The sequence below is a fragment of the Dendropsophus ebraccatus genome, chromosome 2 (assembly GCF_027789765.1).
Source record: "Dendropsophus ebraccatus isolate aDenEbr1 chromosome 2, aDenEbr1.pat, whole genome shotgun sequence".
Classification (NCBI taxonomy): domain Eukaryota; kingdom Metazoa; phylum Chordata; class Amphibia; order Anura; family Hylidae; genus Dendropsophus; species Dendropsophus ebraccatus.
Genome location: NC_091455.1, coordinates 172,276,619 through 172,303,670, shown reverse-complemented (window position 1 = coordinate 172,303,670; position 27,052 = coordinate 172,276,619). Strand labels below are relative to the sequence as shown.

The window sequence follows — 27,052 nt, the reverse complement described above, 5'->3', positions numbered from 1 at the left end:
AAAAGCTGACGGTTAGTGATGTAGCAGAGTTTAGATAGTTCAGGCTGAGTTATCATAGCTTTGACCCTACCACATGATCTTCAGGCCTAACAAGTTGAAGAATAAACTTAGCTCTGCTACATCTATTCTTATTTTATGTAATCTTATTCTATGCACTTATACTATTAACTCTTAACGTGTTGATTATTTTTTTTTTTTTTTACTTTCTTTACTACTCAATACTTTTGCTACAGTAGGATCTATGTTACATGTAGGTTTTCTTATATTTTTACTACACACAACACTTACTCTAATATAGAAAAATGTCATCATTACTAAATAACTAAATGAGCAGCATTTTCACATTCACTGTACGAAAAATGAGAATTTTATTTATTCCTATTTAAACAACTCAGCTTTAAAACCAGGCATTTGTTTAGATACCTTATACAGGATTTCCAGTAGTAAAATACTTGATTGCATCCAAGCGATACATAAAAAGAGTGGAAGTATGCGTGTAATGTACACTGTGCACACTATAGTAGACCAGTCAGCTGAGGACACAAGCTTTGAGTAAGTCGTCCTGAGTACAATCATTTATACACGTTTTTCTTTTTGTTTCTTACATTTCCTTCCTTTTTCTCATTAAAGCTGATTTATGTGGACATTTTTTGTATCTTTATTTTTTTAAGAGCAGGCATGACAAAGCACTCTGTAAATGTGCACCTGCATTTTTCTTTTTTTTTTTTTTTTTTTCTTTTCTAAGAGACCATTAATATGACACCAGTCATTCTCTCATGGAGGGTTTCCATCCAGCTTTCCCAGACTCCAGCATGAAACGTTCAGAATTTAAAGGGATTTTTCTGATTATAAAAATACACTTTCACGGCTGGATTCACACACAGTATATTTCAGGCTGTATTTGGTTCTCATGTCAGGTCCTCATAGCAACCAAAACCAGGAGTGGATTAAAAACACAGAAAGGCTATGATCACATAATGTTGAAATTGAGTGGATGGCCGCCATTTAATGGCAAATATTTTCTGTTATTTTAAAACAACGTCTGTTGTATTGAAATAATGGCAGTTATTTACCGTTATAGGGCGTGTTCACACTACGGAATTCTTGCGGACAATGTCCGCCTGCACGGGCACGCGCTTTTCCGCCGGCTCCATAGACACCATTCTATGGGCCGGGGTATTCCGCGATCCGCTGAAAGAAGTGACATGACACTTCTTTCAGCGTATACGCCTGCCCATAGAATGGTGTCTATGGGGCCGGCGGAAAGGCGCCCAGATGTGCGGGCGGACAGCTGACGGAATTCCGCTGACATTTTCCGCAAGAATTCCGTAGTGTGAACCCACCCATATAACGGCCATCCACTCAATTTCAACATTATATGAACAGAGCCTTTCTGTGTTTTCAATCCACTCCTGGTTTTGGTTGCAATGAGGACCTGATATGAGGACCAAACACTGCCTGAAATATACTGTGTGTGAACCCAGCCTCAGAGTGTCATGGATTAGGTGGAAAATTGAAAAAAAAATACATTCAGTCCTCTTGTCACTCCTAGTCCAGTACAAGAAGTCGCTGATTGTACATGCCCTGATAACGTCCCTTCTTCTTAATAGTATCATGAGAATAAACTTATTGAAGGGCTTCCTGCTGATAGAAATGGCAGGGAAACCTGGCAGGTATTTAATTTCTCTGCAGCACCTCCACAGGGCAAATGTGGTACTACATGGTGCCCATTGAAATCTAAAGGTTGATCCTCCAAGGAGAAAGAGACATTTCTAAACCAAACACTCATTTTAGGTAGTTATATGTATATCACTATGTACCCCACAAATGGAAATGCAATAAGGTTGTATAACGACAAGACGTGGTTTTTCCTGTCTAGACCCATAGAGCGATTTTCGCGATACGCTCCAGCTAGCTAGGGCCCCATTTTAAAACTGCCGATATCAGGAAATAGATGGTGGACAGTATTAAAATTGCCCTATCAGTCTGACATGTTTCGTAACCTTTGTGACTTTATAAAAGACTTTGATAAAGTACCTGCCAGATTTCCCTATGTATTTCACTTTACATAGATGGTGTACAGTTTTTAATCACAGTTCACTTTGTGCGTTTTTTATTTGTTTGTATTTTGTATTTTAATGGGAACATAATAAAAGTTAAATTTTACCAATTGGAAATATTGTCGTTCTGGGGAGCAACACCCCTTGTTGTATTCAGTAAATTGATGCCTCCTTTTGGACTGGGAATCCGGTGGTACTTGACATATTTATTTCCGGGGATGCTATTAGGCCTCATTCTAAAAGTATTGTATATATGATTTCCTCATTGTAAAGATCTCACAAAGAGACAATATGTATGACCATATAAAAAAGGAAGCAGAAAAAAATACTGGTTATTTATAAATAGAGAATGCATTTGCATAAGAACAAAGTATAAAAGAGTAAAATTTCTATATACTTTACAGTATTTTGAAAAAAAAAAAGCTGGAGGAAGAGCAATGGGGAACATGTACAGTATGCCGACAAAAATCTATATTTTACAGAAAATAACTAGTGGATAAGGCTAGGTTCACACTGCGTTTTCAGCATCCGTTTAACGGATCCGGTTTTTTTAACGTCCAGAAAAATAGGGTCAGCAACGTTTTTTGGTCCGTTTTGGTCCGCCAAAAAAAACGGATCCGTTTTTTTTTATAATGGAAGTCAATGGAAAAACGGATGCACAGAAATGAATCCGTTTTTTGCAATCCGTTTTTCATGCGTTTTTTGCAAAAAACGGATGCGTTAAACGGATGCTGAAAACGCAGTGTGAACCTAGCCTAACTGGTATAGTTCATACTAAGGCTCAGTCCACCTCGATTTTGCAGTCTGTTTAACAGATCCATTTTAAAATGGTTACTTTTGACAAAAAGAAAAACGTAGTCAACCACATTTTTCTGTACGCTAAAAATTTTTTTTATAATGAAAGTCTGTGGAAAAATGGATCCAAACAGATGCACACAATTGCCTTGTTTTCGGATATGTTTAAAATGTATACATTAAATAGACTGCAAAAACACAGTGTGAACCCAGCCTAACCCTAACCTTGACTTCTCCTATAGCAAGGCAGTGAAAAGGAAGTGTATATTTCCAGCACTGAGGGCCAGCAGCGGGGCTAGTAACATGTAGGCCCCCACTATATCATAGCTACTCTTAGCAGTAAGGAAAGTGTTAGTATCCCTGCATTAATCACTACTCTTGATTTTTGGGTTTTTTTTTCTTGTTGCTGTGAGTCAAAAACTATCTATGCCCTCTTCTTTACTCACAGAAAGTTCCACTTCTCCATAAACCTCCTTTAACATTGTGATTTGGTAATCCTTTGCCATGTGGGAGTGAAGGCTGGCCCATATAGTTACTGGGCACCATAGTAATAACTACACTCACCATCTCTGTAATTGTACTATTGCCAGCAGACATATTTTCAGCAAAATCCTGGTAGCATTGGTGCTAGTGGCACATTTGCAATTGTAATATAGTGGTGCCTTGGATTAAGAGCATAATTTGTTACAGGACTGTGCTTGTAATCCAAATCCACTCTTAAACCAAGGCAAATTTTCCCATAAGAAATCATAGAGATGTAGACAATTGGTTCCTCACCCATAAAATAATGATTTATTATTCTGAATAACATGTAAAACAAATGAAACAAATATTCAGAAACAGCAGAATATGTGATATTATAAGTTACTGTACCGTAATGGAGAGTATGGGAAACACAAAGGCTGACAGAGACTGCAGGGAGCATGAAGGAATGAGCAGGGCAGATGTGGGCACAGTATAGCAGCACTCTCTGTCCGGGGAGAGAGGGGTTACAGCTATGGAGAGATTACCTCCACAGTCCTGTCCCCTGATGCAAGCCCCAGCCTGAAGTGAATCTGCCATGATTTGGAAGGTGAGGGAGAATTCCTGGGTCAGAGTAGACCCCGCTTGCAGACCATGCTGCTCCTCAACTCGCGCTTCCACCCAGTACAGGGAGCTCTTAAACCAAAGCAATGCTCTTAAACCAAGTCACAATTTTGAAAAACTGTGAGCTCTTAAACCAAAACCCTCTTAAACCAAGTTACTCTTAAACCAAGGTACCACTGTACTTGCAATTCTTTTATATAGGATCCTGGTCTCCAAAACACTCATCCAAGGGTCTGATATATTCCCGCATAGTACGTGACATTATAAATGGATCCATAGTGCCAAGGCCAGGAAGGGTTTGTCATGTAGTAACAACAGGACAACCTGTGATGTAATGACATCTAATAGGATTTAGTAATAGAATAATAATCGCTAATAATCTACCAATCAAAGCATTTAAAGTATCACAGTTGTACAAATGAGACGCATGGTTGTCACTATTGTCCGTGGTTACTACAGTAGGAATGGACGTAACTATATCATTAGTGCATTAGCAAAGTTGTGTAATGCAGATCCTTTCAACATCCACTCACAGTCAGCTGAAAAGAGAGGAAATAAACTGCTGATGTGCGCAAGGTCTTTGGCCGACACTTTCTTTTTCGCTGTGTAGAAAATGATTTACGGCCTATTGTTTTTTTGGCAGGTTATGGGTGTACCTTTGAGACAGCAATGTAAAATTGAGCTATGTGGATCTAAGCTTATGGCCAATAATATGCACATGATATATTAGGAACATGTGAAACACATTATGCTTTTTACTAGAGGTGTAATTCCTCATTGTATTAGCCTTTGCTATATGATGTTTGTGATATAAAGCTCAAGCCTCATGTGCTGGGTCTAAAACATGCTTCTTGGTGTCAGATATGAATATGCCTGGAATACATAATGCTGTCTGAAGTTAATACAGCCTGTGTATATGTAGCCAAAAGCTATTAGATAAAGATGAAAGTGCAACTCGAGCATGCTTGGGTTCGATTGTTAAGCATTTACTGGTGGCTGAAGAAGTTGGATGCAGCCCTAGTAAGTCTGGGAAAACCTGGAAACAGCCATAGGCTATAGGCTGTATCCATGTTTTCCAGGACTCCCAACTTCTTCAGCCATCAGTTTTCAAATGCCGAACAATCTGACTCATCTTTAAATTAGATTACATGCTATATCCTGTATGCACGCTCAATACATGTCAATACATGGTCAATTACGCTATGGCATTTAATAGACATATATTTAACACTTAATAAACATAGTTTATACATTGAACTGTCTATAGTTGGCTACAGTTGGGTATCTTCCTTTTGGGAGGTCTTCTGGGTTGGTTGATAATCCCCTGTCATGTTTTAAGGCTCTTATGGGTCGAGTATGTACTAAAAAGGATGCTGCCTCCAATAGGTGGCAGCAGAGAGCAAGTTCTTTTCCTTCCAGAGGAGAGCTACTCTGCTGACATATACAGTATGAGGCTGGGTTCACACTACGTTTATTTCAGTCAGTATTGTGGTCCTCATATTGCAACCAAAACCAGGAGTGGTTTAAAAACACAGAAAGGATCTGTTCACACAATGTTGAAATTGAGTGGATGGCCGCCATTTAATGGCAAATATTTGCTGTTATTTTAAAACACCGGCTTTTATATTGAAATAATGTCCGTTATTTACTGTTATATGGCGGCCATCCACTCAATTTCAACATTGTGTGAACAGATCCTTTCTGTGTTTTTAATCCACTGCTGGTTTTGGTTGCAATATGAGGACCACAATACTGACTGAAATATACGTAGTGTGAACCCAGCCAAAGTCTAATAAAAAGTATAGTATGAAGTAGGAAATTGTTGATTATAAGGTCAACTAATAGATTAGTTCAGGTCCCACATGACCATATGATAGCAAAAAGGATAACATTTCAGTTTTTAGTACTTATATAATACTTATAATAACCTAACTTCTCTGGTTACATAGACATAATTCTAAGGAAAAATATTCAGGTTTTTTAAAACATCTTCAGGACTCACTAGATATATCACATCCTGAATAACCTGATCGGAGAAGCTGTTAGTGTCCCTACCATGCACAGAACACTTGTCTGATGCAAAGGTGGAATTCTATCCTGATAGTTACTGGAGATCAAATGAGTCAATGACATTCTTCCCCTGCCAGGCACTTTTACTAAGTTTCAGGAACTTTGCTTCTATGTAGAACAAGTCCCTTTTATATTCTCTCTTAAATATTTAGTGATTAGTTTAATGGTTTACTAACCGGTCTGTCTATAGTCTAAAGGTCAACTCTGGAAGAATATTTTCTTAAATTGCGTTTCTAGTCTGTTCAGAACTTTCAAAAATGTTCAAAGAGTTTCTGGATAAGTAAATGTTCTATTTCAGGGTGAAGTGGGGGCGTCTGTATACAGAAAAATTCATTGCCAGTTCCACACTCAAAGGCAGCAAAGTAATGAAGAAGGTGCAATATATTTACTGGGAGGAGGGACACTGTACCCTCTGCTGTCCTCCTTCCTTTTAGGAATTCACCTAAAGAGACTAAATAGGCTATAATAAAATGAATTGATGTGGCAGAGCTGAGTATGTACTATGATAGCATAGTATCTGCAGTCCCAAGTAAATCCCTATAAAAACTATAAGGATTGAGCCTAAGGAGCAAAACGTGAGTGTGGTTAACCAGAATACAGTATGCGACATTCCTGTAATCCTTAAGTGCAAAAAATAATCTAGTGTAGTTAATTTTTATATCTATCTATCTATCTATCTATCTAATACTGAAGCACACTGTTTTTCATTTTACTTTACTTTTCTCAAGTAACTATTCCCTTGGATTTCTTGAATTTGAAAAGGACCATTTATCAGTCCATATTCACACATGTATACTCTGTTTGTTCCCCATATAACCAATTTTTATAGTCCAAGCTACCTGCTACTGTACATAAGATGAAAAATGAAGAAGATAATGGATAATTACATATTTAAAAAACCTCATATATGAAAATTTTATATACTCAAAATTAGCTGAGATAACATGAATTAAGGATTTAGGACATCTATTATCCAGTTATTATTGTAATGTATACCACCTACTAAAGGGTAGATAATCTGCTTTCTCTGCACATTGAGACCACATTGAGAGGAATTGATTATGTCTAGCTACCATTTAAGCTCTTAGGGCTCATGCACACAGTAAAGCTATCTACAGACCTTGTACAGTGGCATGTTAAGTGTTACTAAGCCATATGCCAGCTATAAAGGGAGAAAATGTCTAATATTGTGACATTATAATGATTTTCACAAGAGTATAGCTATAAAGAGAGCAGAGGCTTTACTGTTCTTGCATGGGAGGATGGAAGCTGCAAAAAACTGTCTTGCTCGGTCTTGGTTTCTGAGAACCAAGAAGTCACATTGCCTGTGCTGCCAGCAGAATACCCTGTCAAAATCCTGCCATTATGTTGGCTGTTCAGGTGGGCGCCAGAGGCGGAATTCTTCTGGAAGTGCCGTAAAGTGCATTTTATACAACGCAGTCAAGTGCGCTTCCAGCAGAATTCTGTCTCCAGCGTGCACCTGAAATGGCACCATACCACCAGGATTTTGACAGAGTATCCTGCCGCTAGTGTGGAATGATAGGTACACTACATATTTATCTCTCATACATAGAATTATGTCTTTGCCATTATTATCTCCTTAAAGGGGTCGTCTGTGGATACAAATTTTTTTTACAATGGGCCCAGGTGCTGCTGAAATAAAAAGTAACCTATATTCACTCACTTGCCCACTTCCCTACCACTGCTGTTCAGACAGTTCCCAATCTTTCACTGTTTTGGCTTCTTCCTGTCAACACTGCAGGAACTGCCTGCTCAGCCAATCGGTGGCCAATCACTGCCCCACCTCATTCATTGATTAGCTGGGTGGGCTTTTCCTGCCGTGTTTGAACATCATTGGAAGCAGAAAAAAGCCATGACCCCCCCGGGGGCTGGGAATCATCTGAATAACAGCAGCAGAAGGAGACCATGGATTTTTTTTTATTTCTGCAGCAACCAAGGTCCTTTATATTCATCCATGGACAACGCCTTTAACAACTGGGCATACTCGGCACTCTCAGAATTTTTTTTTGTCCAATTTCCTCTATGTTTCGACCCAATGTAGTAAAATACAAATAGAGAACAAATTTTCAATGAATCAACCTGCTTCTTTACATCCTAGCCCTTGTTTATTTATGCAGCTTATGAAATGCATTATCATATTTCTTTCTAGTACCAAGTGAAGTATGTTTCAAATAAAAGAGATAGGCATAACTTAATAAAGATGTGGTATTCATTTCCAGAAAAAAAAAATCTCTGGCTCCAGACCAAAAGAAACCTAAATATTTTGCCAGCAGTTTGCAGTTTACAGTAATCCCGGCATATTTCCCTTATTTCTTCTATCTCTTCCTAAAACATATGCCTGTATCCTTAAACATAAGTCAACAGAGAGCAGGCAGACAGTGAGATAAAGGTTGGGGTTGAGAGGTTTATTGTTTTAGCAGAGCTGGGGTTTAGGCAGTCAAGATGCTGATAACTGTTGTTTGACGTATTCCCAGTGACACCGACTTGGGTCGCTTAGGTTTTAGAATTCTTTTATTAATATTTCATGTAAATGGGCAGAATATCAGAATTTTGCATGAGAAGACCATTGACATATTAGTAATTGGTCTCTTGGAAAGATATGTATATTCAGAATAAATGACTGGATGAGATCACGCAGATATGCTGTGTACAGATGTAATAAACTTTATTGCAGTAACAAAACTATTAAAAGGGTAAAGCATAATACCCTGCGGAGTACAATGAACCCTGATCATATTGACCCCCACTGCCTAAATATTTAACCCCACACTGTGATGCACCTAGTAAAACATGATTCAGTGTAATTCGAGCTTGCTCAAGTCAGATCCCTCTGCATTTGCATACCGGCGGATGACGAAGTTGGATGCAGCCCTAGGGAGTCCTGGAAAACATGGATACAGTCCGTCATTCTGCGCTAGGTAGACCATAATGAGAAAGTGAGTGTAGATTTTTAGATTTTTTTCTTGCAAACATTAAAAGAAGAAAAACTACAGTTTTGCATGGACATAAGTATTCAGACCCTTTGCTGTGACACATAACATTTAGCTCTAGGGTCTCTCCTTTCTTTGAGAGATGTTTCTGCATTTTGATTGGAGTCACCTGTGGTATATTTAGTTGATCGGAAAGGATTATGCAACGTTTACACGGAGCGATAATTCGCCCAATCGTTAACGATTTTGAAGCAACGATTTGGTTTTTATAAAGATCAGCGTTTAGACAAATAAATAGTTAGAAAAATGGTTTGAAAATTTGTAAAAAAAATCGTTATTGTGATCGTTTTTAAGATCGCTTAAGCCCATCCTTTACATAGGGTAAATCGGTGAAAGACTGTTTACACGAAGCGATCTGCGAATTTTTAGCGACCGATGAACGGCGATTTAAGAACATGTTGAAAGATCGAAATGAACGATTTCTCACTCGCCGTTTGATCGCTTGCTTACACGGTACGATTATCGCTCAAATGCGATCGTTTATGCGAAAATTCGAACGATAATCATTCAGTGTAAACGCAGCATTAGGAAAGACACAGCCCTGTCTGTATAAAGTCTCACTGCTGAAAATACTTATCAGAGAAAAAAAATCAAGCAATGAGGAGGAAATAGCTGCCTGTAGAGTTCAGAACACAGTGGCCTCCATAATTTTTTAAATGGAAGACATTTGCAGCAACCAGGATTCTTTTTAGAGCTAGCAGCTCTATCAAAGTAAGTAATCAGGGGAGAAGAACATTGGTAAGATAAGTGACCAGGAGCTCAGAGGTCACTGTGGCTGAGATCCAAACAACCTGTCTGCAGATGGGAGAACCTCCAGAAGGTCAGCCATCACTGTAGCCTCCACCAGAGTGGCCAGAAAGAATATTCTTCACATGAAAGTCCGTCTGGAGTTTGTAAATGAGCACCTAAAGAGCCCTGATTTGAACTTAGCCAGATATATTTTGAGAGACCTGAAAATGGCATCCACCGGTAGTAAAGGGTTTGAATACTTATGTCAATGCAATATTTTAATTTTCCTTTTCATTGATTTTCATTGAAAGCTTTTTAAAATTAAGTTTTTTTCTTTATCATCATGGGGTATTGAGTGCAGAATGATGGGGGGAACTTTTTTTTTAGTGCAAGGCCGCAACATGTGGAAAAATGTGGAAAAATGAGAGTGTAGATTTTCTAAATGCATTGCATGTGTGAACAGGGCGTGATCCATTATTAAGCTTCCTTCTAATTAAAAATGAAATCTCCTTTCTGTAGGGAATGGCTTGCTGCAGTCATTAACACATCCTCTATAGTTCCTTGCAAAAAGCTGACTACACTGTACAGTAACTCTTTTCACATTATACCCTGGGACGTCTTAAGTACTTGCTGAATGTCTAAGGGATTTTCCCAGATGACTGATATAATTTTAAGAGAAGCGTTAACCTTTACATTAATCCTTCTCAGCTCTCATTATAAATATATTGAATAAAATTCACACCATCATGTCGCTCAAAAAGACGATAAATCCATTGTATGGTTGCACTGTGCAACCAAGGGAACGTCAAGTATTTTATAAAGACGCAAGGGGGACGGTCATAGTGGACGCTGGCTTAATATGTGAATTGTTTTTTGTACGAATACACAACTTTATTATTGCTGTAGAAGAATACAAAAATCAATATATAAAATTCCAAAAACCATGTCCAGTTAAAGTAACATAGCTATCACTGTGAACGGTTTGAGAAGACATTAGATGTTCTGATCATCTACTTTGCTAGACTCTTATACGCTTGTTGGTTTAAGGCGAATTTACCATTGGGAACATTCGCTTTAAGTGTCGCAAATGAATAGAACAGGGCCGATGCAGGGAAGCCAGCGGCCATGTTCCCGCGCACTGCGCTGGTCTATAACTGAGCAGTGGCCCAGGCTGAAGCACTGGAGGCTCCATTAGAATCAATGGAGCTGCGTGATAGAGGGTCGGGGGTTTCCTCCCACTGGGGACAGTCCGGCCCGCCTCCAGTGCCTTATCCTGAGCCGGTGCTTGGTAATAGACCGTTACCGTGCGCTGGAACTGGGCCGCGGTTCAAAAAAAGAATCGTGCCACAGGCTTCCCCCTGCACCGGCGCCGTTCTATTCATGTGCAACACTTAAAGCGATGTACCTAATGGTACATTCGCTTTAATGTTGATCAATGGGTTATTATTGAAGACAGAAAACTAAACTTTCATGTAAACATCTGCTTTTTCTGGTGGGACTCATAATTCCATCAGCTCACCCCTAGAGTGGTGAAGAGCTGTAGATGTTATCTTCTAAAGCTTCTAGATTGTTTTCTAAAGATTGTCCGATACTGTGAAAAAGCCACTATGGTTCCTTTGTTGTGAACTTACGATGCCCCTAATGTATCTATCTAAAAATGTCTTTCACTGCTCTTCAGATTGTAATCTGCAAAAAAGTTTAGGATGCCGCACTGTCAGGAAAGCACTCTGCCTTTATTTTCTAAAAATGCTTAGTATGGGTTATCAAAACAGCAAGGATGCGGGCCTGGGTGCTTCTGAGTATGTTTGGACACTCAACCCTAATATTACTCATCTGTGGTTTACATACTATTTTCTAAGTTAAGAGAAAAAAAGCAAAAAGTCACAAAATATTAACACAAAATTGAGCAAAATTTTATCATCTGCATCTGGTGCAGAGATATTTTCAGAAATAAGTGGATATGTACTAACTCTGTGTCCTTAGAATATTTAAATATCCAAAGAGAGTAAAAAAAAAACCTTGAATTGTCAAAAATATGACATGGACAGAATTAATATTTGGTTGTGTATAATATATGGGAAAAATGACAACATCCAAATATTACATTAGTGGCTTGGGGAGAGCAGGGGGTTCCAGTGGAGCAGCCAGTAGTACTGCATGTGGAGATATTTTTTTCTCAGGCAATGCTCGATTGGGAAACTATGCAAATTACCCTCATCCAAAAGGAAGATAACTGTCTCACACTAACCTTACCAGAGTCTCCTCCAAAAGTAAAAGGCACAGATGGTTTGGGACTCTTATCAGTACAGAGCAGAGTACTGCTTGGCTAGAAAGATGCCTAAGATGCAGCTCAGCAGAGTCCTAACTCCAACTGGTGTATAGAGACTAGTGATGAGCGAACATCCCAATGTTCGGTTCGAATCCAGAACGCGAATATAAAAAAAATGATTGTGATCGGTTCGAGTTCATGTACACTGAACATTTACAAACAAATAACAAACGTACAGTAGAAGCGCACGTTTCGGTCTATGCACATGAGTACAGATTATCAGGTGCAAAGCGTAAATTACATTGTTGCTTACGTTTTGGTTTAGAGCTACGCAGATGTGTACAGATTATCAGGTGCAAAGCATAAATTGCACAGTTGCGTACATCGTGAGATAAAGGTTCAAATATATTTGAAAGTGATTGATATAACCATTCTGATCATCGAACAAATTGTTTGGGACCGGCGAACACAAACAATTGGTGGCATGTTCGTACGAACATTTATGAACATGTTCGCTCATCACTAATAGAGACTTATTACAGGTGGGCGATGCTTTCTTTTGGAGTCCACTCTAGTTTATTTTGTATGAAATTTTTTTCTTTATTCTGGAGCAGCGATGGGGAACCTTCAGCCCTCCAGCTGTTGCAAAACTACAATTCCCATCATGCCTGGACAGCCAAAGCTTAAGCTTTGGCTGTCCTGGCATGATGGAAATTGTAGTTTTGCAACAACTGGAGGGCTGAAGGTTCCCCGTCCCTGCTCTATAGAGATGCTGGGAACTCACTGACTTTTATACTAAGAGAATTAAGACATCTACCAGTTTCTATTAAGTTTTCTCCTTTCAGTGTCTTTTAAACAGGACTTTCTTGGCTATTATTTTCATGGAGTTGTGAAATCTCTGAGAACTAGTTGTATAAACATGTGGTCTTGTGAAATAGAAATTATTTCATACTTTTGGCAATGTTTACATGTTATATTCACCACGTGATTCTGCAGGCACACGTTGTTTGTTATGAACCAACACTTTTGCTTTGTGAGATTGTAAGGCGTCCTACATCCAGCCCCCAAGTACGTTGTACATGTCTGCTGTTTTGATTTTTTAATTAAATAAGGCTACCTCGTACCTATTATGCCTATCACTTGGACAATGCACACAGTGTAATTGTAGTACGGAGCACTGTTCCCTGCTCAGAATGGGACAGCGTACCTGCAGTTTTCCACTGTATCCTGCTGCACTGTCTCAAGTTATAGGTAGGCTTTAGGGTGCGTTCACACCAACAGGATCGGCAGCAGATTTGATGCTGTGATCAGTTATTTAAATGAAATCTGCTGCAGAAAATCAGCTGCAGATCCTGTAGGTGTGAACGCACCATTAAAGGGATTGTCTACTGATGAATAAACCTTACCTGCTGCCATTCCATTCTGATGGTGCCTAGTCCTGCTGTTTATCACTTTCTGGTCTACCTTGACATATGGAAGTCACTTAGCCAGTCACTGACTGACGTCAATGGGTACTTCCCAGTAAGTGATCGGTAGCGGCCACTACAGCAATGGGAGGCCACAGCAGTTAAGTACTGCTTTTTTCATGTGGCCATTAAAAAAAGTTTAAATTGAGGACAACTGAATTTCTTAATTTAATATTTCTTTATTAAAGGGGTACTCCAGCAAAAAGAAACATCTTATAAACTAACTGGTGTCAGAGCATTATATAAATTTGTAATTTACTTCTATTTAAAAATCTTAAGTCTTGTATTCTGTGGTATTCTGTGTATTAAGTGGTGTATTCTTTCTAGTCTGACACAGTGCTCTCTGCTTCCGCCTCTGTCCGTTATAAGAAAAGTCCAAAGCAGTAGCTGATCCCCATAGAAAACCTCTTCTGCTCCGGCCAGTTCCTGTCACACATAGGAGCTACAGCAGAGAGAACTGTGTCAGACTGGAAAGAATAAACCACTTCCTGCAGGACATACAGCAGTGGATATGTACTGGAAGACTTGAGGTTTTTTAAAAAAAATTACAAATTCATATATTTTCTTTGGTAGAATATCCCTTTAATACTTCTAATACAAGTTAAAGTGACTCTGTACCCACAATCTGTCCCCCCAAACCACTTGTACCTTCGGATAGCTGCTTTTAATCCAAGGTCTGTCACGGGGTCCGTTTAGCAAGTGATGCAGTTATTGTCCTAAAAAACTACTTTTAAACTGGCAGCGCTGTGCCAAACTGCCGTGGCCTAGAATATCTGTGCACTAACTTTGCACCACCCCTCCGTTTCTCCTCCCCACCCTCTTTATCATTAGGATTGCTCCAGTCAGGTATTCTCCTATTCATCACCTGTGTCAGCACGGCACATGGGCTGGATCGTTAGGCACCTGTGCAATGTTCAGATAGGAGAAAATGTTCTAGGGGCATTCCTAATGAATAACAGGGTGGGGAGGAGGGACAGACGGATGGTGCAAAGTTAGGGCACAGATATTCTAGGCCACGGCTGTTTGACTCAGGGCTGCAAGTTTAAAAGTTGTTTTTTAGGACAATAACTGCATCACCTGCCGAACGGACCCCAGGACAGATCTTGGATTAAAAGCAGCTATCTGGAGGTACAAGTGGTTTGGGGGGGACAGATTGTGGGTACAGTCGCTTTAAGCGATGGACAACTCCTGTATGTGCTTAATATATACTCATTTTTTTACTCCACTACCCCCAAAAGCTTCACTACGATAAATAATTCCAAGAATCGCTAATGTCTATGCATATATATTACCATGGCTTGTTTTATTAATATTTAGTAAAAATTTTTTATCGAAATGAAGGGGTAAGTGCACACTGGCATTAGTTTTGGCTTTTCGCTCATCTGTCAGCTCACCGTCTATATAACCCTGTTTCGATTCCAGGATTTGTGATATACGTAATTGCTATAAGATTTACTGTTAGACAGAGCTGGACTTATGCGTATGAGCCGTTCTTTCCTAGCAATGCTTCAAGTAGCCAAATCCATCATTTATCCCGGACACATCCTAATGATTAACCGATGTGACAGCAGCAGGCCCGGGTCTGGGGCACTGTGATATCTATCACTATAGTCAGGAGCCTGAAATTTCTACCTGTCATCACTGACATGTAAATTGAAAGAATGGCTTATCTAGTCTGTGACTTCACGAATGCTGTTTATACAAGTACCCAGGTAAAAGTAATCTGTCTGCAGAGGCTCAGCTCTCTAGGAACTAGATTAGTGCTAGAACAATGCATCGATACATATCCCATAGTGTTCTTCAGACTTTTTTTTTCTCTTCTTTTTGTAATAAAATACTTTCCCTTAGGGAAACTGTAATAAAAATGAAAATTATTGTGTTTTCAATCTGAAGCTCCTACAAGCAAGTCTGTGCCTGATGGAGCTTTGTTTTCATTTTGGAGAATGAATTGCACTTTTGACAACACATGATATGAAGCACACAGTTAAATATGATCGTATCCCGACAGATAGAATTACTAACCCAGCAAAAAGTTCTGCTCCCGCTGCTCACTTAGCAACATATTCAGCTCCCACCATGTCCCATAGAGGAACATATCCGGTCCTCACAAAGGTGTAGACCTGCAAATGTTTGTGGACGTTCTAAAACAAACAAACAATCGAAAACGCTTAAGAATGGAGTTATCCCGGCCTTCAGGATTATGTACGTTTTGCGTGTTTAGGCTGGGTTCACACTATGTATATTTGAGGCTGTATTTGGTCCTCATGTCAAGTCCTCATAGCAACCAAAACCAGGAGTGGATTGAAAACACAGAAAGGATCTGTTCACACAATGTTGAAATTGAGTGGATGGCCGTCATATAACAGTAAATAACGGCCATTATTTCAATACCACAGCCGTTGTTTTAAAATAACAGCAAATATTTGCCATTAAATGATGGCCATCCACTCAATTACAACATTATGTGAACAGATCCTTTCTGTGTTTTCAATCCACTCCTGGTTTTGGTTGCTATACAGCCTCACAAATACAGCCTCAAATATACATAGTGTGAACCCAGCCTTAGGCTGTATTTGTGAGGCTGTATAGCAACCAAAACCAGGAGTGGATTGAAAACACAGAAAGGCTCTGTTCACATAATGTTGTAATTGAGTGGATGGCCGTCATTTAATGGCAAATATTTGCTGTTATTTTAAAACAACGGCTGTGGTATTGAAATAATGGCCGTTATTTACTGTTATATGGCGGCCATCCACTCAATTTCAACATTGTGTGAACAGATCCTTTCTGTGTTTTCAATCCACTCCTGGTTTTGGTTGCTATGAGGACCTGACATGAGGACCAAATACTGCCTGAAATATACATAGTGTGAACCCAGCCTTAAAATGTAAGGGAATCACAGCTCCAACAAGTATATAGTAAAAAAATATCAAAAAATCTTTTATTTCCAAAGCATATTAAAAATCAAATAAGATTAAAAGCAACACGCCTTTTTGCGTGTTTATCTAGAAGTCTAAGAACTTATTTAATTTTGCACTGATATTGCTGTGTGAGCTCTTGCGTTTTTTTTTTTTTTTTAATGGGTCCAGGGTCATTATCGCCCCCTTCCCCCCTTACTTTATGCACAGTTTTCCACACCACACATAAGCTTACATACAGCACAATCCATATATATCTTTATAAAACATGCCTGTGTTTTCTTCTGTAAAATTGCTTTAGTTCACTGGTGCACAGTGTCACCTAATAGAAAATACGGCTGTATTTTTCATTTAGTATTACAGCCGCATTTTGCTTTTATTTTACTGTGTGTGAACATAGCCTCAGTGTTTATAAGTAAGTGGTCCCTTTTGTTGAGAATCATTGAAATTATTGTCCTATACAAAGTGTATTCCAATACTCATCAACAATGTAAATGAAACTCAGCAATTTTGATTGTCTTGGCGATTCTCAGATGGATTGGGCCTTTCAGGCAATGGCTATGTTCACACAACATCAAAAATAGAGAAAAGGCATCCGAATTTGATATAGAAAAAAAGTCAGTTTTTGCCGCGATTTAACTGACTGCAATGGCAATGCATTGAAGTCAATAGGAAGATGGACTTCCAATGCACACAATGTACTGAATAACGGACGTTTTTACAGCGGGCATCAAAATAATGAACATGTTTATTATTTTTGAACGTCTTTTGCAAACAGCGGACGTTTTTTATTAGTTGTTCACGCGCAGTTTTTCTTTTGTTATTGTTTTTTCTCAGTTTTTACCATTAAATTCAAATGACTTTTCAATTAAGCCGCATCCAAAGGGCAATAAGTAATTCCAAACTAGAATAATGTACAAACACCAGTCATTGCATTAAGGGGAGGCCAGACAGCTAAATAACGTCCGTTATTTCAGACTCAAAATGACTGACGTCATTTTAAACAGAGCTAAAAAAACGTTGTGTGAACATAGCCAATAAATTGGTATCTTTCAGTACAGGGGTGATTAAACAGTCGTGGTCTGAACTCTCAATACGCTAGAATAGGTTGGGAGAACTGTGTGATAAGGCTATGTCCCACAGTAAGGGGGAAAAACGGCCATTGTTTTGCAGCAAATGGCTATGTTCACGCAACGTTTTTCTCAGCTCCATTTAAAATAACGTCCGTCATTTTGAGCCTAAAATAACAGACGTTATTAGGCAGCCTGTCCTCCCCTTAGTGCAATGACTGGTGTTTGTACATTTTTCTAGTTTCGGAATTACTAATTGCCCTTTGGATGTGTCCTACTTGAAAAGTCCATTAAATTTAAAAGTGAAAACGGAGAAAGAACGGTGACAAAAAAAACTGTGCGTGAACAACTAATAAAAAACGGCCACTGTTTGCAAAAGACAACCGAAAATAATGATCATGTTCGTTATTTTGATGACCGCGGTAAAAACGTCCATTATTCAATACATTGCATTGGACGTCTGTCTTCCCATTGACAGTCAGTAAAATCGCGGCAAAAACAGACTTTTTTTTAAATATCAAAATCGGATGCCTTTTCTCTATTTTTTACATTGTGTGAACATAGCCAATGGCTGTTATTTGCCCTTATTTTTACATTGTGGGAACATGACTAAAGAGTGTCAATGGGGTCACCTCTGTGGCAGGCACAAACAGCAGGGAGAGCAGCCTTTACTGATCAAAAATTTTGACATAACAGAGGTTTTTTAAAGTGATAGGCACACTTTAAATAAATGTTTTTTTTTTTTTTTTTGTTTTGATATTTTTAAGTAGAAAGTGCAATGCCTTCTTTACTTTCTTCCCAAAAAGTTCTTGATGGGACTTTAATATCTTTAAGAGCCTCCATACCTGTACTCTTCTGACCAGTACACCAGTTCTGATTCCCTATTCACTACAGCTAAATCCCAGGCATTGTGAAGGATAACTTGACGTCATCATTGACATGGCTGCATGACGACCTCAGGGTCGGTGTGTTTATTTGAAAAGTACTGGGATCATGGCAGGTTAATCTGGTTTTGGTGGTGAACTTTATGGTTTATTTTTATGTACTTGAACTTTGATTTATATTGTGTACTCTGCTTTACATCAGTTTTTATATATGGTCCTATTTTATCATAACCAGGTCCAAACAGTGCTTTACCCTTTCCATTCAACATAGAAAAATGTGCTGCACATATACATTATAGAATGAAACTTAACATATACATATATAGCATTTCTTATTTGGGGGGTATTAGCAATTGTGCTTATTATTCAAATCGAGTATTTGAGCAACTCGATTTGAGTAACCAACCCCATTAAAGTCAATTGGAGACTCAAACATTTTTTCAGGGGGCTCCTATTCGGCAGAGCAGAGGATATAACAAGTAGTAAGCAACAGAGTATACTGAGTCACCACCACTAAACTATTGCACGATGACACTGGTTACTCTGAAAAATAACTAGAAATGGCTGGGCCCCATAGCAAACTTCTTTGCAAATGACCACTAAGCCTTCAAGTATAGGTATAACCGCAATTTTCAGTTAAGGGACATTTGCAGAACCTGGGAGGCCTGGCAAAGCCACCTGGTGCTGCAAATGATGACCGCTCAGGGGGCCCAGTGTATTGCAGGAAAAGGCCATGGGGCCCCCTGATATGACGGGCCCCATGGCAGCTACTATGGCTGCTACAGTGGTAGTTACGCCCCTGGTGCTATGAAAGCAGCTAACTGCTGCATAGCAGGACCTCCCAGACCCTTACCCGCATGTATATTAGTTTAATAAATCTGTCCAGTATGCAAGGACACCACACCACACACTATTTCTTCGAGTATCGAGTACTTTCAAATACTTGAGTGACTGTTGAGCTTGAACAAGCATGTTCGCTCATCTCTAACGCATTGTTTCCACTTAGGGATAGGTTCACACCTGCATCCAAACTCCACTCAGAAAGTGGATCTTGTGAGGACAAAAGAACTTTAAGAGCAGTATGTTTTTCTCTTGCAAAAATCCTGCTAAATGAACGCACAAAAGATTGGGAAACCCTGTGGATAGAGATGCGCAAACCGAACTTCACAAACCGAGATTTGTTACAAACTTTGCAAATTTTTGAATTTTTTGTAAAGTTCGTAATGAGTTGGTAAAGATGGCAGACACACATTTTAATACATATTGAAAAAAAAAAAGACTATGCCCGCTCAGCCAATCACTCACTGAGCCAGCACTGTGGCCAGTGATTGCCTGAGCATGCTGTCACTCTAAAGATGAGTGACAGCCCGCTCACCCAATCACTGACCATGAAAGTCCTAGGTGACTGCGGACAACCGCTGTGATGGTCTTTACTTGCAGTAAAGTAGAAACACAAAACAAGGAAAAAGATAAACTTACATGTAAGGAATAGTCAACAGGCCGGGGTGAAACCAAACGGGCAGAAAGGTACAAAACCAAGATCCAAGAGAATAGTCAGGAAACAGTGTAGAACTCAGGAAAAGCTAAGTAACAGTACAGGAAAGGATATGAAGATGCTTGCATGCTACGAAACTAGTCTAATAGCCAGTGAGGACTATGGGAACTAGGGGGTCCAGTCCAGAACTGATTGGACAGCTAATTTGACTGGCAGAGACACCTGCCAGTCACACAATACATTGCAGCACAACTGCTGGGAGTTTTAAATTCTCCTGCTGGTGATGTGGACCAGCGGCATCCCAGGCAGATAGGGACACAGTCGGGTATCTGTGACATCATCCGGCCAGAAGGAAGACACAGAAGATCCAGAGTGCGCTACCCAGTGTGTGGCAGCCTGAGGTCTGGGCGGTGCTTCAGCCAACAAGGAGGATGTCCATGGAGCGTGGTCAGGTAAGGATGTTACAGTAGGATTGTATGAGAGGAATAATAATGTTTATTTATATAACGCCAACAAATTCCACAGCGCTTTACAATTGTCCGCACCACTTTACAGGAAAGGGGGGAAGTTTTGCCATTGCTGATGCAGAATTGTTAATGCTCTGTAAATGCATTTCTAGCTTGCATCCTGTATAAAATGAATTCCAGTATCAGTTCATTTCTGGTATGTTAAATTAGAGATAGTCACTATCCACTGGGGATTCATATTAGTCCTAATAATAAAAAACTGTGGGAGTAAGAGTGTATTAATAAATAAGTAGAAGGTAGAACATTTGCATCTGGAACCATTCCTGTAGTCTAGACAATGTACAGATAAAATTCTTATAGGAGCTGGCATGGGATGACGAGTGGAAGGAGCCAGAGGTATAAGGGGGAATCCACCAAACTACCAGGAAAGCAGGAATTGTAATGACAGAAGGATGAAGTAAAGGAAAAATCATTGCACATAATGAGTTTTCACCTATTCTTTAGAAAATCTAATATTATAAGGTTACAGGTTTATAGTCTAAATAAAACCCAAATTCTTAAACTTTATTCCCCGTTTCTGGAGAATAGATGGATCTTTATATGAAACGTCTGCAAATGTATATATGATATCCAAATCCATGCAGGTCTGTGCGGGGCTTAGAGGGTTAATGTACCATGTAACGCTCTAGTACGTGTGGGCAAAAACAAGAAGATCATATTGAAATAATTTGAACTTCCTCTAAAACCATTACATGCATTTATTTTATTATACCGGCTGTACCCCCGGGCGCCTAATCTGCTCCTCATCTTATTCATCAATACATGAAGCTTGTATAAATGTCCGCAGATCATTATATCCCTTTGTGCCATCACACATAATGGTTTTATTAAGAGATTAAGAATACAGTTCATGTGAAAGGCTTCTACAATATATAGGCGGCTGGAGGACATGATTATACTTAAAACTATAATTTTTACCATTATTCTTCTTTGCTCTGTAAGTTCACTATAGCGGTATTATTTTATTTTCTATCCATTGTATGAAAATGTACATGTCTTCGAAACTATAGTGGTATGGCCTTTGCTAGCACTTATAATGCATTTCTCCTGATGTAAGGTCTTTTGGCGATAGGTTGAACATTCTGAAAAATAATATACATTGGACCAGGTATGGGGAATCTTTGGTCCTCCAGCTGTCGCAAAACTACAATTCTCATCATGCCTGGACAGCTAAAGCTTTGGCTATCCAGGGATGGTGTCAAATGTAGTTCTGCAAAAGCTGGAGGGCCGAAGATTCCCCATTAGAGATGGGACCATGCTCGAGTCCGACCATTCGGCATATGAATACCAGTGACTGAAGATATTGAATGTAACTCTAGGCGGTCGAGGAAACCATGGATGCACTCATCTCTATTCCCCATCCTGGCATTAGATAAATTAAAATTGGAATAGTTAATTTCTATGGCTACTTTTTGGTAGACTTTTTCTTTGAGGATTATAAGTTTTTTGCGATTCCACAGCAACCGTATATGTAACATATATAGATTTTGCTCCGGATTTGGCACTGATTTCATTATTTGCATTAAAGGGAAAAAATTCACTAAGGAAATTTCATACTGTAACTTATAAATAGTGATTTCTATACAGATTTTTACTGCTACATGCCAACAAGATTTAAAAAAAAACTATTTACATGTATTGTACTGGACAATGGTTCAGATTTGAAGGGTGGAATTCATATTATAAATCTACACCAATTCCGCCACGTCTAAATTAAGTCCCACAGTCATTAGTAAAGTCTATTACATAAAGTCCCCAGTGTAAGCTCATAGTTCCTTTCAAGATATGCAGAGGTTGTTAAGATTATAGAATCCTTAATGAAAGGACATATCATATTGTCTAGTGCAGAGCATATATCATTACATGAGAACGCTGTACTATGGTATGCTGGCCATCCTGTCATCACATATCAAATAGTTACAGTTGGTGAAACATCACATGAGAACCCTAAAGCTTCTATCTATTCTTCTGGTTGGAAGATTCTTTATATGTATAGCTACATTAGATTACAATGCAATGCTTTTTCAGAGGATAAAATAATATTTTGTGATAGATAGATAGATAGATAGATAGATAGATAGATAGATAGATAATGAACTAGATAGCACATGGAAAATATAAGTCAACTGATGTTCAGAACTTTTAACTTTGCTATTAGACTGTACAGGATTCTGAGCGCTAATGTCAGGGATCTTGAGTGCAGAGGTCGGCTGTGTTCCTTATGTATAGTGCAAACGTTATATGCAGGTATGGAAAAAAATGCTGCAAAGTAAAATGCTTCCAAAAGTAGTTGTGTTAATAGTTTATTTTATCAACAAAATGCAAAGTGAATGAACAGAAGAGAAATCTACGCCACTTCTTCTAGGTAACACAGCTTGTGAAGGAACTCGGCAGGGATGTTGTTCTAGACATCTTGGCCAACTAACCACAGATATTCTATAGATGCAGGCTGCTCTCATCCTTTATGTGTTCCCCGACAGACTCAATGGTGTTGAGATCAGAGCTCTGTGGGGCAGTTATCACCACTTCCAGTACTCCCTGTTCTTCTTTGTGATTTAGATAATTCTTAATAATATTGGCTGTATGTTTGGGTTCATTGTCCTGCTGCAGAATAAAAACTTGGAATGTCTTGGATGGCGTTTTACTTTGCAGTAAGTTTTTCCACACCTCTGTCTCTGTGACACATAAGAATAAATAATGGGGGGGGGGAGATTTATGTAGACTGGCATACTCGTACACCGGTCTTAACTTAGGCCCAGCTGGGATGCTGTATCGGTTGTGATGCTGTATCGGTTGTGATGCTGTATCGGTTGGGATGCTGTATCGGTTGTGATGCTGTATCGGTTGGGATGCTGTATCGGTTGGGATATTGTATCGGTTGTAATGCTGTATCGGTTGGGATGCTGTATGGGTTGGGATGCTGTATGGGTTGGGATGCTGTATCGGTTGGGATGCTGTATGGGTTGGGATGCTGTATCGGTTGGGATGCTGTATCGGTTGGGATATTGTATCGGTTGTGATGCTGTATCGGTTGTGATGTTGTATCGGTTGTGATGCTGTATCGGTTGGGATGTTGTATCGGTTGGCATGCTGTATCGGTTGGCATGCTGTATCGGTTGTGATGCTGTATCGGTTGTGATGCTGTATCGGTTGGGATGTTGTATCGGTTGTAATGCTGTATGGGTTGGGATGCTGTATGGGTTGGGATGCTGTATCGGTTGGGATATTGTATCGGTTGTGATGCTGTATCGGTTGTGATGTTGTATCGGTTGTGATGCTGTATCGGTTGGGATGTTGTATCGGTTGGCATGCTGTATCGGTTGGGATGCTGTATCGGTTGGGATATTGTATCGGTTGTGATGCTGTATCGGCTGTGATGCTGTATCGGCTGTGATGCTGTATCGGTTGTGATGCTGTATCGGTTGTGATGCTGTATCGGTTGGCATGCTGTATCGATTGGCATGCTGTATGGGTTGGGATGCTGTATGGGTTGTGATGCTGTATGAGTTGTGATGCTGTATGGGTTGTGATGCTGTATGGGTTGGGATGCTGTAACGGTTGGCATGCTGTATCGGTTGGGATGCTGTAACGGTTGGGATGCTGTATCGGTTGGGATGCTGTATCGGTTGGGATGTTGTATTGGTTGGGATGCTGTATTAATCTTCTTCTCTAGAATGAATGCATTTTACCGTATTTATTTTATTCAACTGAAGAAAGTGAAATGTTGCCGAACATGAGAAATGGATACAAATCAGATGTTAGAGATTTTTGGCTGGTGTTTTAGCAATCTGGAAAATGTAACAAGCAAGTTTTTGGTCACTGACTGCCTAGGAAGAACTGTTCTCTATTATTATAACCCACAGTCCTGTGATAATAGGAGAGCAGTGAATGGAGTGTGTATAGGGAGAGCTATAGCACTAAACATAGGTCAAAATATCAGGTATCTCGAGAGGGAGTTTGACATGTGATACAATACACAGCACTTGTATATATTGTCTGTGATACTTAGCCTGTTTTCTTTCTGTTCTGTCTAGGCCTGTCCCGGGCTCTCTTTCCTCACTACTGCATCTGCACAACAGACAACGACAACCCATGCCTGCCTCTATGCCTGGCACGCTGCCCAACCCCACCATGCCTGGATCTTCTGCAGTCTTGATGCCGGTGAGTTATTAGTTTATTTTTAATGACTATAAATGATGTTGTTGTCATTTGTTCTTGTTTTTATCATTTGTTACCTTTTTTTTATTTTGCCCTTTAACCATATTGGTTCAGGGCAGTATGCTGCAGTATTTATGAGTTGGTTTTATGTTGTACTGTGTATGCCCTTAAAAATGCCCTTAAACCTGGCCTTAAACCCATTCCTTACATTTGAATGAGTTTTAACGTGGATTTCTGCAAACACCATGCACAAGAATGGGACAGCTGCAGGAGTCCTTGCACAATTGCATTTTGGTGGGTTGGGACAATTACATTTCCATACGGGTTTTCAAATATCTCATTGATTTCAGTGGGATCCTGCAGAAAAGTGATATCACTCAAGGTACCACGTGGAGATAAATTTAATGAATGAAAGATTTTGATGCATATTTAGATTTAGAAATCAGTGTGTTATTTGCTTTTTACCTCTGTGAACATGCCCTAATGGTTGCCTTATTAAAGGAGTACATCAATCAAATCAACTGGTGTTAAAAAGTGCCAAGATTTGTAATTTATTTCTATAAAAAAAATCTTCCAGTACATATCAGCTGCTGTATGTGGTGCAGGAAGTGATATTCTTTCCAGTCTTTAGAGCAGGAAAGGTTTTCTATGGGGATTTGCTACTGCTTTGGACAGTTCTTAACATGGACAGAGGTGGCAGCAAAGAGCACTGTGTCAGGCTATGTTCACACTACGTATATTTCAGCCAGTATTTGGTCCTCATGTCAGGTCCTCATAGCAACCAAAACCAGGAATGGATTGAAAACACAGAAAGGCTCTGTTCACACAATGTTGAAATTGAGTGGATGGCCACCATATAACAGTAAAAAACTGCCATTATTTTAACATAACAGCCGTTGTTTTAAAATAACAGCAAATATTTGCCATTAAATGACGACCATCAACTCAATTACAACATTATGTGAACAGAGCCTATCTGTGTTTTCAATCCACTCCTGGTTTTGGTTGCTATGAGGACCTGACATGAGGACCAAATACTGCCTGAAATATACGTAGTGTGAACATAGCCTCAGACTGGAAAGAATACACCACTTCCTGCAGGATGTGCAGAAGCTGATAAGTACTGAAAGACTTTTTTAACAGAAGTAAATTACAAATCTCTGGCACTTTCTAGCATCAGTTGATTAATATATGATACATGATTTATTAAAAATAGTAAAAATAAATTTTAAATATATATTTTTTCTGAATAGAAAGGTATCTAGCAAACTATTAATCAGAGGAGCCCAAAGTAATTTCTAGTAGTAGAATCGGGAAGTCAACATCCATAATTTAAAGATATAGTTAAAGGGGTTATCCTGCGCTGCAAAAACATGGTTGCTTTCTTCCAGAGACAGCCCCGCTCTTGTCTCCAGTTCAGGTGCGGTTCTCAGTTAAGCTCCATTCACTTCAATGGAACTAATTTGCAAAACCTGCACCCAACCTGGAGAGTGGGGCTGTCTCTGAATGAAAGTGGGCATGTTTTTGTAGCGCTGGATAACCCCTTGTAATTTAAAGAGTGCCATTTAGGATATGTAGAGTATCACTAGGGTGCCTCTAGGGTATATGGCCATCATTGCTGCTAACTAGTGGTCCATTGTTCATCTTTGCTCACTCACTTTGTGCACATCTGTGTATGAAAAGAATTCTAAACACAGGTAATCGTGCCTGTACTTGTGTGATCTCTACATATGCGCCAAGGTTCAGCTTTGGGACACAATATAATGTGATTCCTGTATTAGTAGACTGTAAGTACAGCGTATGTTAATAAAGGGTTATCAAACATAAGCTGCGATCCTCTGTGCTGGTAACAAACAAGTATTAACAACAACAGATATAATAGATAGGTAATCTCGTAGCATCACCATTGTGCTGAACTGACTCTGGTAAAGTTGTGTGTTGTTTTGTCGCGGTTACTGTTTATAAAGACGTGTTCTAGACTGAAAAGGCATAGGGCATAGTTCAGTTATCTGTCATTTGTAAGTTGCTAATTTGTATATTATTATTATTATTATTATTGTTGTTGTGCATCTTTGTGCTGTGATGTGATTAGATGATATCCAGTGTTATCTTTTGTTTTGTTTTGTTTTTTTGCTGTGGAAAATAGATGAACTAGGATAAGTCAGGATCTCAGTGTTCAGACCCCCATTGATTAATATATAGAGCCAGGTGAAGTGCAGGGCTGTGTGCTTCTCCCCACAGCTTGCTGCAATCGCTCTCTCGCTACAGTTCCTGCCGGGAGATGGAAAATGCAGTTGTGTGCTGCTCCTGGATCTATCTATTGATGGGAGTCAAAAAAAACACATCAACACATGTTGAAAGTTTTTTTTTTCAAAGTGACAAGGACAGTTAATAAATGAATAATCACTTTAGCTGACCAATGACTATTCATCTAATATTCAGACAAAAGATCTTTCATCTAGGAGCAGTGTTTTCTTCAAAGGACATTCCCAGAGAGATTCTTTATTCTTTACC

The 27,052-nt window shown here is 39.3% G+C and overlaps 1 protein-coding gene across 6 annotated transcripts in view; it reads left to right on the top strand.

Annotated features, from left to right (window-relative positions):
- CREB5 (cAMP responsive element binding protein 5) overlaps positions 1 to 27,052 on the top strand; it is a 382,280-nt gene that overhangs the window by 261,247 nt on the left and 93,981 nt on the right. For 4 of the 6 annotated variants that reach the window (XM_069958734.1, XM_069958733.1, XM_069958738.1 and 1 more), the window contains one exon: positions 24,415 to 24,541. In XM_069958734.1, the coding sequence (XP_069814835.1) occupies positions 24,415 to 24,541 (127 nt within the window). The other 2 variants (XM_069958739.1, XM_069958736.1) reach the window with 2 other exon arrangements.